Raw genomic sequence first — 18,476 nt, 5'->3', positions numbered from 1 at the left:
AATCACAAGTAGGAGTATAGCACAAAATCAGTCAGCTGCATAAACCATAGTATGTAAGGATATGTTGACTCATGAAAGGAGAAAATAGTGAAAAAATATTAGGGCCTATGCTTACAGTGTGGGAACTGATTCATGAGTCCAATCCATGCTGGTTACAACCAGCAGAAATGTTTCAACACAGCAGTATGAATAAAGTTCATAATCATATATCATATGATTATAGGAAATATCTACCCTCAATCATTAGTTGCACACTCTCCTTGAGTACACGCACACATTCGCGATGACCAGGGGTACCCAAAACAACGTGAAGCATGAGTCTGCACCCAACTCAAGTTTCGGTGAGATACATTAATGCAGTACTCAGGATAAATATAGGTAATCAGAGTCATAAATAGCTTTGAATGATGACATAATCGAGTAGCTTGAGGACTAAAATCAGTGTGTGAAATCAGAAATGTATAAATCTTGTTAGACAGCCTATACTCACTTTATGACCACAATCTTAAATGTCTTCCACCCTATTTGCTAATTGTTAATACAAACCAACCTACATACATAGAAGCCCAGAAGGTTCATTTTCAATTGATGAAAAAAATTAATACTGAGTGTTGCGAGAAGAAAATCCATTGAAATGTATGACTACTAACCTAACATTGCCAAATTTTATCAGATTCTGATAATTACTTACAACATGGTCCATAGAATGTACACTTGAACTTTTTAAATTTTCACATTTCTGTGTTGATACAAATCATCAATCATAGAACATTAACCATCCACATCATTATTTAAAGTTACGTAATGTATTGGGAAGTTAATCCCCCTACTTGAAAAAACATACGTTTATATGGAATAACACTGTCCATAGCAGTGACTGCTTTTCTAAACATTATTTCATGAATTCTTCATGTAGGATAATTTCTTGGCTAACAATTTACAGAGTTCAGTCACAAGACTGATGGAGTTTACAGATGCTTGAGTACATTACCTAGCACCTGTCATCTCTTGTAACTCAACTGGACCAATAAGGGTGCAGTCAAACAGGTTTATTGGAGTGGATCCACCCACATCTTTCAGTTTTCTCCATAGATTTCTCATCACATGCTCCTGTTTAGCTTTCACATTGGATCCTGAAACATTTTTTTGTGTACTAAATATGCTGTTCAATAGCTCCTTCACATCACACAGCATAAATTTTGCCTATCTGTATTGAAAAATAAGTATACAGTGTTTATGTCAGAATGGATTAAAAAGTGTTCACATATGAAACTTTAAGATACTATTCCTAATATTTACAATACATATGAATAAAATGAGTCTTAAGTCAATTTACCACAAGACCCATGACTTTACCCAAACCATTTCATGACAATAAAATTTAATTATTCTCTGCAGAATGCAGAGGAATAGTAATAATATTTAACACTAATGGCATTCTAAGAAAAGAAATTTGTTACTAGATATTTAATGGTGTTGTCCCATTTCAAAATTGTAAAAGGGTCTACTCATTTAGTCACATGGCATATATGTATCAAATTCTAAAGCACAAATCTTTTACAAAACAGAATTACATAGTTGTATGAACCTACAAATATAGTGTATATTTTCTTCTGACTAGAGATCACTATGCACCCATGTTCTACACTAAAAGTAACAGTACCAGAGATTTCACTGATTCGCTGTGCTTACCAGTAGCTCCTCTTATCTTTACAACTACAATGAACATTTCCACAAAATTGTTACTATACATGATCTTGTCTCTATATTGTTCAGATATACTACAAATTGGGCTACCTGTATCAGTCAAACAGTTACATTCCCACTGATCAATCATAACTTTAATGTAAGGACATCCAAAATCTGAATCATCCTCTCTATTGTCAGACACTTCATGCAAAAGCTCACTTTCAGTTTCATCAAATGCTACATCCTCAATGTCTTCACAAGGTCTTATCAAACTTTACAGGTATCATAACATTACTTTGGTTACTCATGTTGTCAGTTAAAGATTGAACACAGTGACTAGATTCCATGCCACATCTAACATCACTTGTTACAGAAGGAACACAAAACACATTACTGTCAAAATTACACTTCCTTCTTAGATCCTCTTAGATCCTTTTCATTCTACCAATTAAGATACAAATTCTGACTAACCACAGAGAACGTATTCCAGAATGCACCTGTATCTATGTTATCATCAATCTAGTCCCAAACAAACTTCAAATAAAATTTTCACCTTTATTCCCCAGCTTCACAGATACCTCATCTTTATTGTTTGCATCATTACTCTGCATGACATTAATGAAAAACTGTCTTGACTGGACTGGTATTTCATGACATCACTTACCTTATCTGTTCTGTCAACACCTTTTACAAATAACTCTGAAACATTATTATTCTTGAACTCCACCAATACCTGATACTGATCATCATCACATCCACCATAACTACTTCATCAACAACATAACTGTCAATTCAAGTCTCATGTTCATCAAAGTCACTTACCTCATCTATATTCATTTGAAATAAGCCACCAGTCTAAGACTAACAACTTACTTCACAGCTCTTATTCACATCTGCATCAAAAATACCACTTAGTTCCGATCCAATACAATAATCACCTGATTTACATACAACAATAACACTGTTTTCCAAGCAAGAAAAGAAATCATTAGTACATATTCTCATTACTCTCACATTCTGGTTTGTGAGTAGCACTTACATCACCATCATTAAATGTAGTATCCCAAAACTTTTGATCAAAACAAGTGAGAAATCTGATATTCTTTCTGTTCATTTTCAGATACATGTGCCTTATTATTAACATGGTTATTATTGTCTAATTGCAAGTGTAGCATGGAAGTCCTGTGCTTTTATGTTTTCTTCCCCTAAAACTGTGCACCTTCATTGAGACTACCTGCTGTTTACTAAGTAGTTACTTCTATGATTGTTTCTTCTATTTAGATGCCCATGGTCATCCCCATTATTCCTACCCTGCTGAAGTTCAAGATTTCTCTCTTTATTGACACTTTGATCCTGATAGAAGTTACCATTATCTATGTTTCTATGATTACTCCCATTGTGATTTCTATCATTCCGGTTATTATGGTACATACTTCTTTCTACTGTCCTATCCAGCCTGTCAGCATATTGTAAAAATTGTTCAAGACAATCGTCAGGTCTGTGTACTAAATCTCACTGCAACCTTTCTTGTGATCTTTTGAGTACATAAGTCCCCATATATGTGGCATAAATCCCTATGTACACACTTTTTCCCCTGCAAAAGCTGGCGGTTCTCACATCATGACAAGCTTTGTCTTATGTAATGTAATGTTTGTGTAGAAGTGTATATTTGTGCATATGTGAATGTGTGTTCATGTAGTCTGATTCTTCAGCCTTCTTATCTACAGATAAGATGTAGGTTATTAGTAACCATGGAAATAAGGAAGGACTTCAGCAATAGAAGTTTATGAATACAGAAAGAGGGTAAAGATAGACAGATCCTCAAGACATGAGGTAAGAAAGGAAAAAACAGATGTGGTTGCTACAATTGAAGAAGAGAAAGAAGATAGCCCCAAAGACAAGAAACCCTTCCCACCCCCCTTCCCCAGGATCCATACCTCTCAGGTATTTGAGTGAGACACTGGAGGAGGTTTGGTATTAAATCATCTCCTACAGAACGGACTTACCCAACCTTCACCCTTTGAGGTTCCCGCAGGAAATCCTAGCAACCCTATGGAAACGGCAAATGAAGAAGAATCAAGCACACTTGTTTGTGAGGGTTGTTTGAAAGATGTGATGTATGTTTTGTGTTAGTCATGATTTATGTGTTCTTGTAAATCAATCTTTTAGCTACAATACCCACCCATTTCAAAATTTATACAAACCCTCCCATCTATATCACATCTCATAAAAGATATAAAATACCCTATACAAAATAGAAAAGCTATACACTTTGGTTTAACAATTGTTCAATTAGTCGCACCATATTACATTTTCTACAAATACACTACTTTATTCAGTTTATTTTGTCAAGATATCATTTTTTTCTGTGATTCTCTTAAGTTGGTCTCTACTTTATGATCATTTTCAGATTATTACTTTTAAACAATAAGATTATAGGATAGTCTTAGATTTTAAAAGAATTCTGTGCAGGAAAACTATTTTGAAAGAAACACCGAAAACAAGTTGGGATCCGACGGTCTTCACTCCACCCATTAACTCAGAATATTAACGTCCCTGGGGGGTAGATGACTCTGCCTGGGTCCCATGGATCTGATATTAACTATTCTTGTGCACTGGCAGACCAGTAATTTTCTTTAAATTTCTTTTGAAAGGCCTCCAAGAAGAAAAATTCTCAATATTTACTGTACCCCATTCTGAGGCTTCCCCTAAAAGGTACCCCACCACAAATTTGATCTTCTTGGAACCTTCCCCATTTTTTGGCAAATCTTGGTTAAAGATTTTTTAAGAAATGGGTTGGATGTATCTCTCCATCCAGCTTAAACTTAGGGAATTGTCTAGATAACCCTGAATTAGCTCCCCATTGTAAATCAGTCACAGCTTCGTTAGTTAATACAACATTAGGTGAAGATACCCTTTTTTCTACTTTGTCTTGGATAAGCTTAACTTCTCTCCACAGGTCATCCATACCCTTCCTGGTATCATTAATTTCGGAAGAAGGAATAGGTGATACATTCCTGGATGTTATTCTCTCGGTAGCTTTTCAATCTATAATTTCTCCAAATTGTTCATCCAAAGTAATTACATTTATGATTTCAGAGTTGGCTATTTCCTCTTAGAAATTCCTTTCTACATTATGTACTCATGTATGGACACCTGTGATTTGCGACTGAATGACTGGTATTAACTCATTCTGCTTATCTAAACTCTCTTGCAAAGTATACAACCCATGTCTTACATCATTACACTTAATATTGTTCACATTTTCAAAAGTGCCTAACCTTTCAATAAGTTTGGATTCTACATTATTATATTTGTTCTCAATGTTAAGTTCTAACCTTTTTGACAAATCCTGAAAGGTATCATTCTATTTCTGACTAAGGTTGGTAAACGTATGATTTGTAAGAGTAGCCAACGAGTTTGTCAACTCATTCTTTAGATCTACATTTAAATTTCCTACTTCAGTACTTATAGCATCGAATGCAGTCTTCAAAGTGCCCATGCCTTCATGCAGATTACTAAATTCTTCGCTTTGAGAGTCGACCTTGGCACTTAACAATCCCAGATTTGTCATTTTAATATTTAAGGCTTCCCTCTGTGCATTTAATTGAGAATTTACCAAACCTAGTTCTTTACTTTGAGTGGCACTTTGATCATTTAAATCTTCACTCTGGGTATTTAATTGACTTAGAGTTGCACTCTGAGCTTTGATTAAATTTACCAACTCAGCTAAGTCAGGTACTTTCATGGCCATAGCTTGGTCTTGAGTTTCCCCAACCGGTTGTATATTTTCCATTCTCTTGTATGCTTTAGCTGTTGTAAGCATTTAAAACTAACTTTAAATATGATAACTACACAAATACAGTTCACTCAACAGTATCTTGTACCACTTCGTACTAACGTAATGAAGTTTCGTTTCACGCTTACCCACTGTGGAAGTCTCGTAGCGTAGGTGAGTGAATGTGAAGGCAGACCAGCACCGGTGAACAGCACCTGGTGCCGGTGGCATCGGATGTACATTGGTTTCCACATCTGTGTCCCCACGTTTGTGAGAGCTGTATACCCCCCACACTGGATCTTCTTGGTTGAAGCGTTTTGTGCATATTTCTTCTTAGACAAATACGTTGAAATCTTCTTTGCTGTTTTATTGTTGTTCACCAATTTTCATTCTAATTTTGCTCCATTAGATACTTGAACATATTCCAATGTCTCAGAGTAAATCCCTTGTCGTATTATGTTTGGTTGCTATGGCAACACACAACAGCTTCTTTTCTCGTTTTTGACTGAAAATGCCTGTTTTTTAGGTCCCTTCACACAGGTTGCCACGTTATAACATTTTGTGATTACTTAATGTGTGAAACTAGACATACAAACTTTCCTTTTCATCAGTTAACAATGTATTTGACTTTCATATACAATATCATTCACACTTTCAAGATACATATGTAACTTCCTGTAAGTACCCCATACCATCGAACATTAGATACAAAATGAGTTACAGTTAAAAGAAAGTTGGCTTGACTACCAAGACTTTCTTAAAATGAATCAGAAAATATGTCTTGCCTCTACCAAGGCTGAGGCAGGAGTCTACAAGAGTACTTTTTCAACTGTTTTTGTTTCACGTAAAAATGGCCAATGACACAATAAACACAGAGCAGCATAAAAACTCTATGGTTCTTCCTTACACATGCACTAAAACCTTTATGGATTGCCCGACAGGTACTTCTCGGTGCCATTCGACTGCCGCGTCTACTTTCTTCCCGCAAGTCATTTTAAACCTGTACACACAAGCATGTGCAGTAGATAGGATTCTACCATCCCACACTCATATCTAGAGTGGAATAGAATCACTACATCATGCCTGACACAAAACTAACTCTGCAGTGGTGCAGAAAATCCACTGGATGTAAATTATCTGTTGGAAAACTTGTTTGCACTTAGACTTTGGTTCAGACAAATTTCCTGAACTGCTGAAATTTTTTGATCTAAAACAGTTACATCAGTTTGTATTTTGTTCTCTACATTTAATTTTTTTGGTTTAAACTGGCAGTATTTTGGTGGTTTATTCCTGCTACAGCCTTCTCTTCAACTCTGATGTTATCACCATTGTTTGATTGTTTTACTGACTCAGCTACAAACTCATTTCCAAAAAATTTATTTTCTAGAACATCGACTTTTTCATTCACACTTTTTAACCCCTCTGACAACCCATTTTTTATCTCAGCAACTTGATAACTAAGTAGTTCTATCTGATCTTGTAATCTGATTTGAACAAACAAATTAACTTCACTAATAGTTGGTACTTATCTTTCCTTTTTGATGTTCCTGGCTGTGGTCGTAAAGTCCTCTTCACTTTAATTCCATGTGGTCCATCATCATTGTTGGTCATTGTTGTTTGGACGGTCTTCAGCTGGTTGGGCAGCCTTCAGTTATTGCTCCATGTGATCTAAAATTTGTTCATACATAAATTTCAAAAATCAGTGAAATAGAGCAATTTTTTTTTTTTTTTTGTGCAGCAGGCAAAACTTCATTATTAGTCAATTAATCATGGATGCCGCCCACACTTGTAATCTCCCTCCTCCTTCCTAGTTGTAGCTGTTGTCTAGAATAAGCAAAGTTTTTTCTGAAGATTTGACAGGAGTAAGAATACAATAAACTTTCTAGTTTACTTATCTTTCCTTGTAGACTTGGCTCCCATTCTTCTTGTTTGGGCCTGATTCTTGAAGCTGAAATTTTCACATTTTAGGTCCTTTTATTTGAATTGATCTAACTAATTTTGAACATTTTCACTGCAGAATTTTTGTTTTTACATTAATTTATTTTGTCACATTTTAGAATATCACAAGTCTTTGGAATTTTCACATTAACAAAGCTGAAATTACATTGTTCACCCAAAATACAAAAATACACCCAGCGACATCAGAGGCATGCTTACTACTACATCACTCTGTGGAAATAACCATATTCCAAAGGGTTTACAATTTTTCCTGACAAATGACTTTCTATTAGTTTCAATTATTATTTCATAAATGGATCCAGAAATAAACATAATAAGCAGTACTAGGCTGCATAATTAATAATAGAAATTTTAAGTGTGTCAAGTAATTTGTAATTTCAAATGTTCCTAAAACATAATGTTAACTGTACATTCAGAGATAGTACTTATTGATTGTAACATTTGATAAATTTTAGTTTGAAATATAATATATTGTGTATAAAATTATACGAAATTTTTCAGAAAAACTGCTGAGATAATACTGATCTGTCCAAAAATCAAAAAATATTATTGGTATCGACTACCACTGTTGGCAAAATGTAATTCTAGAGGAAGATGTCCCGTTACACCCTTCTTTCCCCTATTTATTTTATTTTCACTTGTGTGCTAATAGATTGTACTGAACAGTCACATCTGATTTTGAACAGTCTGTCAATATATGGATGTGTCTCATAATTTCAATGGCATTAAAAGGAATTGAAAAAGTTTCATTTGTGGTATCAAGTAACATTTTTTATACTGTTGTTTTATGTCCCAATTGTTATTTTGAAATTGGTTCTACTGCCAGAATATCGCTTTGTGTCAACCTGAGACTCATACATAAATCTTTGCCTTTTGTAGACAACTGTCTTCAGACTGAGCATCATGAGTATCTATATTCTAACTCACATCATTTCTCTCATGCTTGCTCAAAAATAATTGATGTCTCTTATTTGCCATTTCTTTTTCATTGTGTGATTATTCTCTCTCATAATAGGTCTGGTTGTCCTGAGGAAGGTATTGAAGTGCGTGATGGAGGAACACTTGCTGCCAAAATTGTGGGTGTATACTGTGGTGAAATTGCCCCAAGCACTTATACTAGTTCATCTAATGTCCTCCACATTCGATATTATACCAACACCAATACTCCTCACACTGGTTTCCAGGCAACTGTATCAATTGGTAAGTAAGAGTCAGGAAATTGTTTACATGATCTATGCATTCACATCTTTCAGAAGAACTCATCTCTTACAGTCAGTGAATAATCATGCTAGTTAAATTGTTCATGATGCCAATTAAGCTTAATCCTCTTTATAAATCCTCCACTTCATTCTCTTTTGCATATTCATAATGGAAGTATTATTTCTTTGCAAACAATTCAATTGTTAATGAACTTCCAGCACTCTGAAGTAATTATAGGCTCTGTAACTGTTCGTTTGCTATTTGTTATATGTATATCTTTTGTTATCTTAACATGTGTCTTATATTTTGGGAAATACCATTTTGACTATCTAAGGTGTATATGACCTGGGACAACCAGGAGATCTGGGAAAAGCCCAGGAATTTTTTCATGCCAGAGAATACAGGGGAAAACCCAGGAATTTTTTAGAAGTCCGGGATAATACTGCAGCAATAAAACATGAACAAGAGAAAAAAAGAAAAGAAAACTTAAGTTGCAAAGGAAATGCACCATATACACAACAAAACACAGTGCTTATACAAGCATCTGCCAACAGCAAGATGTGTCAAAGGCTTTAGGAAAACAATGCAATGCTTCAGAGCAACAAATTGCTTCCCATGAGCGTGACGTCACAACTGTTTGCTTTAGATTCACTTGAGCAGTTGTGAGTGGGCCCTTGTACATGCGCAGTTGAGTCACGTATGAGTAGTACTTTCTCCTGCTTCTAGCTACAGAAGTGTGGCTGTTAGCTGTATAAGCAGTACCCCCAAGCAGCCAGATGCTACCTGGAAAAATTTTACTGGCGTGCCCAAGCTGCCAGATTCACGTATGCGCAACGGGCCCAGATGTAGGGGACGGGGGCAGAGCCATAGATTCAGACTACCAGAGTGGAAATAAATGACTAACAGGAATAATAAGTAAGAAAGATTATGTGTTAGCTTCTCTATGTATCCAAGAAAATGAAATTTTGACAGAAAGTTTTTGGCCAGATTGCTACACTAGTAAGGACTGGTTGTACAGTCCCTGGCTAGCAGGCACTTGTTCTGTTCTGGGAGTAGCACAGAAAATTCATTGTATGACCACGTAATAATGCCTAATGGAGAAAAAATGCAGGACAACTAAACCGATGATTGTGGTAGGATTAGAGAAATTAACTGGAGAATAATAAGTTTTGACACTGGCAGGAATAGTTATAGAATTGGTGATGACAAGATTGTTTGTAAGAGTGAGGAAGGAGAAGAAACAGGGACATTACAAAAATTATGGAAGAATATGACGATTCCAAATTTATATAAAAATTTTGTACTACTACTTTTCAGTCTCGTGCTTGAGCAGCTGAAGTGTATGAATGAAACTTTAAACTGTTACCTAACATAAAGCTTTTTGCTTGTAGTAGGCCTAAGAGGCATTTGATTTTGGTACTTCATGAATTTTATTCTGTTGTGTCACAAAAGTGACCATTTGTTCCAAAACAGTCTTGTTTATTTGGTGTGTACTATAATTGCTGCAATATTAGACAGGCCTATTTCGCTTTATCTAGCAGACAGTGACAAAATACACGTAATCAGCTTGAGAAACCACACCAGTCTTGGGTACTATTTGTATTAACAGCGTTTTCAGTATTAAGCAGTGACATTTCGTTTTTTGATGTAGCAAAACACGTGACGAATTTCGATGAGGTAATAGATTCTTTCGCAGAAAGGAAAGCATGCCATGTAAAGCTTTAGCAAGATTAGAGTGGAAAAAATGCTAGGACCTGAGGATTGAAGAAATGTGTACTGTCGTGCTTGTCTCTTGTCTTTACTGGTTGTTCTGTCACACCAGCCGTCTGGGAGCAGGAGAAGCTCCGCAGGAGATTTTAATTTCCAGTCCCTGTTACAAAATATACACATTCAAATTCAACAGAGCGAAATACTGTGACGTGTGATAGAAGAATGCTGTGTGAAGAGGCGTGGCATTGCACTTTGGCAGACTTAAGATCAAATAACAGGCCTTACATTTCCTCGAAGACATATGTTTTATGACTCAGACTCATCAGAAAGATGTGTGCTACAAAATGAACATTTTTTTTTTTTTTTCAAAAATCGATTTAATTTTTGGCGTCCTACCTCAAACGCCGGAGTGGCGCGTGGGGGGGAGAGGCCACTATCTAGTATTGCCCCGGTTCGGAAATGTCGTAGATCCAGTATTGATACACAGAACAGTCTGAGTTGTAGTGGAGAGGTGGGTAGTCTCTACGTGACCTGTGTTTACATTTAGTGATTTTACTGTTTCCTCTTCATTTACTGCTCTGAAGTCAAATGAAAGCAAAACGGATTTCTGTGGCCGGAAACTTTCAAGTGAATTAAAATACAATCACATAATTACAGAAGGCTAAAATAAGTTATTAGTTTCAGTATTTATTTCATTTCCACCTTTCTGACAGTCAACCATTAATTGCCTTGCAGAACAGTGAAGTTATTTTTGTCGGTTCGCTAAATCTTTTCCATTGAGGCAGTTCATTTATTTGAACTGAAGTGTTTAATTCCATACTATTGGCTAGTTTCAACTATTCACTGCATTTCAAGTGCATGCTTTCATCTTCTAGCCATATGGCATTATGCCATAATAAAGAATCAAACGTGAGATAATACAATACTGGTTTGCCATACTCCAAGAAAATTTACATACAGATCTGGACATACGAATGTGCACTTTAAGCCAAATTATTCATTTTAGCATGGTTCATGAAATTCCGATTGTCTTGGAGTATCCTCTGATGTCTTTTATCTTTTATGACATAACATAAAATCTTTAGATGTTTTCCACGTATGAACATGCAGGCTTCCTGCATCATCATAGCTGCCCAAACGCGATGATGCCTGTTATCTGGCGCACTCTGGCAACTGCTGAAACAGTTTTCTAACAGGTCATGGGAAAATATTGTGAATGGTGTTTTGAGAAGCGATACTTACAAAATAAATTTTATTTTACGCAACATGAACTATGTGTGAGAATGTACGACGAATTTCTTAAGTCACTGAGCATTTATTACCAGGTCTTCATCATTCACCAGCCATGGCTGGACAGACTCTCATTTAAAAATCAACTCTTTTAGGGACAACCATTAGAATGATTTCAAGCCCAGATGATCAGACATTTATGTCGTTATTAAAAAAATTTATGGCCCATTTGTGTGATATATCTTAAAGTGTAACAGGTGGAAGAAAGAGCAACATTATATGTGAAAGCTTAGCTTCTCTTGCAGCTTATTAATCTTCGAAACCAATATTATATGTGAGGGCTTTGCTCTTCTTGTGGCAATACTATGTGCAATATATTAATTTAAATCATTAACTTTTCCTGTTTGTGTGGTCATGCTACTTAACAGTGATGTTGCTATTGGCTGGCTACAACATGTGTCCTATGCTCTGAAAATGTGCCATCATCGGCTGGTGAGATCACATGAGATGAGCTATGACACTTACAAAAGCTCATCAGAATCTCAATTTCAATGCTTCAGGAAGTAACATGTGGTGTTTGGTGCAATTCAGAATTATACTTTCATAATATGAAAATATGCAGCATACGTGTTGCTGCACATCACAGATCTTTCCAAAATGTGTTTTTCTGCCCTGTGTTTCTTTTGGTAAAATGCCGGGACATTTAACCCTGTGTATAAAACCATAACAATTCAATGGATTGATAAGTTTTACAGTTCTGAGGAAAAGCATACTGTCACTTAACATGGAAAAGTGTATTTTCACCCGGGAGAAAGTGTATTTTTAACCGGGAAAAATCAGGGATCAGATACACACTGTATATGGATGATTTGAAAATGTATCCTGACCCAAAACTAGTCATCAAGTAAATTAAAAATTAAATTTGCAACTTTGGTTGTTTTACCATTTGCTTGGATTCATTTGTTCTTTGGTGAGAAAATACATGTGATTTCTAGCACCTGAAATACACTACCACTGTCTGTAAACTTATGCCAAACTGCAGATTCAGATCTTTGCACATACAGTCAGATTCGTTTTGGTGGTGCACTGGTAGCTGGGGTACATTGGAACAGCTTTTGGGGATACTACCTTTACAAAAAATTTAATCTGTCACTCTCTTTGTTGAATGAGTGTTTACGAAGTGCGGAGATGTTTCTCACCAGCATACAGTCTGCCCAATAAAGGGGAGCAGTATTTAGGATTCAAGCTCTGTCTTCCCTACACACTGCTGTCACTATATATATGCTTTGTGCTTTGATGTGTGCATTTACAAGTCAAAAGTAGTGAAATAATTAAATATTATATGTACCTGAAGTGTGAAATACCTTAGTCAAAAATTTAATAGTGCTGCTTACTGCTGTAAGTTGTATTTCAATTCTCAACCAAACAACATTCATTGGAGGATATTATATAGCACTATTACACCTAGTACTGTTTCTTTTCTATTTGTGGTAGTAGCTGCACACAACATTCACAGGAGGATATTACATAACACTATTAGTCTTAGCACCGTTTCTTTTCTATTTGTGGTAGGAGCTGGGGTCAAAATGCTACTCTCTCTATGCCTTCAGACTCATATCAGCTGAGGAGCCCAATGCTCAAGAAAGGATTTACACATATTATGATAAACCACTATTAGTTACACCATGAACTCTTTGAAGTGCAAAACTTGGAATAAATCCGATAATCTAGATTGTGAGAAATAATAGTGAAGCATAACAGCTAAATGTGAAGTTATGCAAATATGTACAAAGGCAAGGTGAAAAATGCATTGGCTGATAATGAGATGGGATAAGTATAAAGGAAAATGTGATTTTTAAAAATTTTGTTACGCTTTTTCCCAGTTGCACAAAAAATAACCCACTTGTGTGTTTAATCTGAAGAACAGTTCTGTTTATATTGTTTCTGGAAGTAGTCAAGATAGAAATACAGAAGTGTCCAATTCCAACCGTCTGCTTTGAGCCATGACGTCACAAATATGGCGGAAACGACCATACACTAAGACTCCAATATGGTGCCTATGACATCATTATGTAAACATGGCCACGAACACTAAAATTCATTGAAAAACCAACACACACACGTTCCACTAAAAACCTAAAGAAACTAATGAGACAAGCACGGGAAATTGGGTGTTTTTGGGTGGGGACAAAGTAAATACAAACAAATATATCTAAAAACAAAGATATATTTTTCCCAAGTGGAATGTTTCCCTCTATCATATAAATATAAACAAATTTAGACACACACCACCATACCAAACCACACAAAACAACGAAAAAGACCGACACAAAACTACCCAAATTGCAGTAAACACAATATCCTCTGGAATCGGACATGTCCCTTGACCTACATAGCTCAACAACAGCTCCCAAACCCACAAATAACACTTCCCTTGACCTATATAGCTCAACAGCAACATCCGATACTGGAACACCCACAGACACAACCACACATTGGCATCAAACACTTCCCTCAACCTATACAGGTCAACAGAAACTACCGATACCTAATTAAAAAACCCAAAACTACAACCACGTCCACAATCAACACTACCTTAAAAAACACTACAAACCAACAAAATTGGAATTGAACACTTCCCTTGACCTGTTGTCCTTACGACATCTCTACATACAGCCGTCACTGGAGATGCCGGAACTTTAGTGAGCATCAGTTCTTCACGACATACTGAACACTTCACGACTTCATCCAAAAATCTGAATAGTTGAAGAAATTTTGCTAGAGACAACACATTCATTGTCCTCCATCATCACCGACAACTGAAAACTTGACCTTGTCAGTCATATCCATACCTTCCAAAGACATAAAAAAAGCAATTTGCCACAATTCACACACGACAAACAGAAAAAAACTACAATAATCTTGAAATAACAAAACTAAAATCGTTAACTCACTGAAAAATATTCCGCTGAAAGCACAGTCCCGATACCACACAAGTGCAATGCTATCATGCAAATGAACCCCGTAACCACCGACTGCAACAATACACCACCAATAAACACGCCACAGACGCAAACTAAACCAGAAACATCACCTAATACACCACCAGAGAACACCACCGATCACATCAAAATGACACCTACAAACACGCCACTCTCAGAACTAAATTCCGCATCGTCATGACGTCACACACCACAACAGCCTTACGTCATGGGTCAAAGCCAATGGGTGGGATCGGACGCTTTGGTCGACATCTCAAGACGTGTGTTTCACTGAAGGATATAAACTGGAATAACAAGGTGTCATAAAATTCTTTGCTTTCAATTACTGTTTCTGGTGGAAATCAAGACAAAGTTTATAAGGAGTCAGCTTGTTTCATTTTTGACAGTTAACAAATGGACAGCTGTGTTCAAACTACATCATACTTCTCTTGAATTGACACATGAACATCATAAAATTCTGAAATGGCAGGCACAGAGGGAAAGATTGAAGAGATGATTCTGAAGAAGTGTCAACTTGAGCCTCTTGGAGCCCACAATGGACCAGCAGGACACAGCCTAATGCAGTGTGCTGTGTGAGATGGAACTGCCACTTACAGAAGCCGTTGATTTTTTTGTAAGATGAGGACCCATACCTTGATTTATTTTTATTCCATATTATTGTATGAATGCCACAATTGTGTTGGTAGACTTGTTAACATTGTAACCCCATGAAGTAAATTTTACAACTTAATGATGAGAGCATTGTCTCTCCACATGCATTGTTCAGGTATGGGCAGAACAAAAGTATGGTTGAATAGTACTCATGATTACTGTGAAAACATATTGTTTCTTTACTACTTTGGTTTTCTAAGTGTTCTTTCCAAAATCCTTCATCAATGGTAGCTGTTTTCATTTGAAACATCTCTACTACTCTGATATCACTGAAAATTTGATTTAAACATTTGTCATTATCAGTTATCGCTGCACTGACACCATCACAAGCTCTTACACCGTAGACTGCCAAAGGCAAAAATCTTCAGTTTAATGAGTCATTCTTTCCGGCATTAGGTCTAAAGTGTTGCTGTGCTACTTGTACTCTAACCTTGGTCTGCCTCTATTTTGAAATACCCTATTGCCATTTCTATCTATATTACAGTTCTGGTACCTCTGCATCCTTTCTCTCTCTGTATAATTAGTCCTGTAGTTATTTCTACCACCTCATCCTTGATTATTATTGTTATTGTTACAGGTACTATTTCCCACTTTTTATCTCCAGTAGTCAAAGTTTTATCTATCTTTTCTCCCTAATACTCTGTCTATTTTCTATACATATTTCAGGAATTGGTCAACAGTCATCTGATCTAAAAACCAAGCCCCACTGTATTCTTTCAGGTAACCCTCACTTTAACACCTGTATTTGAGTTAACTCATCAAAAGATTGACTCAAATGAAATATTCTGTTCAGCTGAGCTCTGCAGTGTTCTTTTCTAAGTCCCTTCTGCTCTCTATAATATGGAACATTTAAAAACACACTCTTAATCCTAGCCTGCTCTGGCTTGGACCAAATTTTTTTCAGAGAGCCTTTCTCAGACTCATCAAATGTCAAATTTTGACACTAGATTTGGTTGGCCCAGGATGATCCTTCCCAACCAAGAAATCTTTTGAAAAATTTATTTTTTAAATCATTACTCATTCCTAGAAGTATAGTACCCTTGTAATCCTACATTAAACCTACAGGGTGGATGTTTCCATGCCCAGGGATTTTGCTCACACACATATTGGAAGATTGTTTTTGAACTTTAGCTATATTCTCTTATATCGTGGATACACTGGACTTACAGTGTTCATTTGTTTTAGCTAGATATTTCTTTACCTCTTCAGTTTTATCATTCACAATCTTAATATAACCAATAGTTGGCTTGCTAGTAAATTCAGTTTCACTCTTAACCTCAGATTGTGTAATGAAACCTTCCTTTCTAAGACCCTTTCCTCCTACAGTCGCTTTCAGTTCTACTGCATCCAATCTGCATTCTTTTTGGTTGCTGTTTCCTCAACCCCTCCCACTCTTTCACCCTGCTTTTCTAATTGTTTAGTAATAGCTGCTACTTGTTCTCATAACTCTTTTCCAACTTCAGCAATTTGATTGCTCAGTTTGGTTTTTGTTGTGAAAATTGATTGGTCTACCTTCATAAGGTCTTTGATGCTTTCTGAAAGATAATAAGGTCTTTGTTGCTTTCTGAAAGAGCATTATCTAACTTCTTACAGTGTTTGTTTACTTTATAACTCTTTTTGTCTGTTCATGAAAATTTGCCATCAATTTCACTATGTTCTTTGGAAAATAAGGACATTTGATCCTATAATCATGATAATTTTTTTGCACATTTCTATTAATATGTCTTGCAAACTTAGTTCCCTATCACTTCCACCTTGACCTAGTTATGCTTGTGATGATCCAACCTGGCTTAGTCCTGCTTGCTCCGCACATGACTAATGGAGTGTTACAGTTTATGTATCTGCTTGGTGTGTTTGTACTTCATCTTCCTCCACTGCTTCCTGTTTAATGTCTTGTAATGCCACTGGTAAATAAGTCATGTTGAATTATTTGAGTGATAATATTTGCAAAAATTATAATATGAATGTTTACAGTTGTGAACATCATTCCCTCTTTGGCAAGATGCCATACTAAAATACAAAATAATGTTTGCAATGTACATAATTTTGTCACTTGCAACAGCTGACCCAAGTTCAGGCTTCCATTTCAGGTCAGTGACTTTTTAAATATGCCATTTCAGCTTGCTGTCCATGTTAGTTATGTTGTCATCTGTAATTGTTCTTGGTGAGAACAAAATTTCTCACAAAACTGTACTGCAACAAATGATGACTCCTGTTAATGTCTACACAAAAAATCTGCATCATGGGGGTAATTGAAACTGGCAATCAGATTTCTTGTCTGGTACTTGCAAGTTCACTCACAGGTAATATGATTTGCCCTACAAATTCCCTTGCTGTAAGGTCAGCTGATTGGGCCAAATTGAAATTCTTGTACTTATCTTTCATTGCATCGATCTCCTCTAAGTTGACAATGTGCTGTGCCTTTTTTTCCAGATCCTAAATGGTTTTGTGTAGTATCTAATTAATATCTTCTGTTGCCTCTCAAATGAAAACACAGGCTATAGGCCATATAAATTAAACAATGGAAAAGCCAGGATGGAATAATGACAATTTTATGAAGAGGATAGATTGCTACTCACCATATAGTGGGGATATTGAGTTGCAGACAGGCACCACAAAAGTCTGCTACACAAGTAAGCTTTCAGCCAAAAGGCCTTCTTTTGAGGAAGACAACACCATACACACATTCATGAAAACACAACTCACATAGACATGAGAACTGTCTCTGGCTGCTAGTTTTTGCCGTGATGCCCAAAAACTAGTGGTGGCATTATATTACCTCTCCTCTTTGGAAGACTTGCTCCTGGGTCTCTAACCTAGAACTGTATGGAACAGAACTCAGCATACATGGACAGAATGTATAGTATCTTACAAAATTTACTCTTAGATACTAGGTGGCATGAATTACAAGGTTCAGAGGCAGTGAATTTATTCTATCGGTTTAGCATATATACAAGGTGTAAGAAAAATGTGCAGCACAAATTGCAGGACACATTCCTGACATGTAAATGAAGAAATTATGTTACATGAACACGAGACTAGAAATGCTGTGTTTCCATGTTACAACTCATTTTCTCCTACTCATTAATCATGGGAAACATACACAACACAATGCACCACCATACTACATCCAGCACTTTCTCACAGGAAATGCTCAATACGCTTTCTGTGGGCATTGATACACGTGTCAACCTGCTCAATAATGAATCTTGGATGCACTGATGTATCGCTGGAGTATTGCGAATGGCTTTGCAGCC

The 18,476-nt window shown here is 36.3% G+C and overlaps 1 protein-coding gene across 1 annotated transcript in view; it reads left to right on the top strand.

Annotated features, from left to right (window-relative positions):
* The window catches only part of LOC126204186 (cubilin-like), a 1,516,445-nt gene that overhangs the window by 1,072,430 nt on the left and 425,539 nt on the right, over window positions 1-18,476 (top strand). Inside the window, exon 45 of the mRNA XM_049938590.1 lies at window positions 8,442-8,626. Coding sequence (XP_049794547.1) covers window positions 8,442-8,626 — 185 coding nt within the window. The remainder of the gene's footprint in view (window positions 1-8,441; window positions 8,627-18,476) is intronic.

This window comes from Schistocerca nitens, chromosome 9 (assembly GCF_023898315.1).
Source record: "Schistocerca nitens isolate TAMUIC-IGC-003100 chromosome 9, iqSchNite1.1, whole genome shotgun sequence".
Lineage (NCBI taxonomy): Eukaryota > Metazoa > Arthropoda > Insecta > Orthoptera > Acrididae > Schistocerca > Schistocerca nitens.
This window is presented reverse-complemented; position numbering and strand designations above follow the sequence as displayed.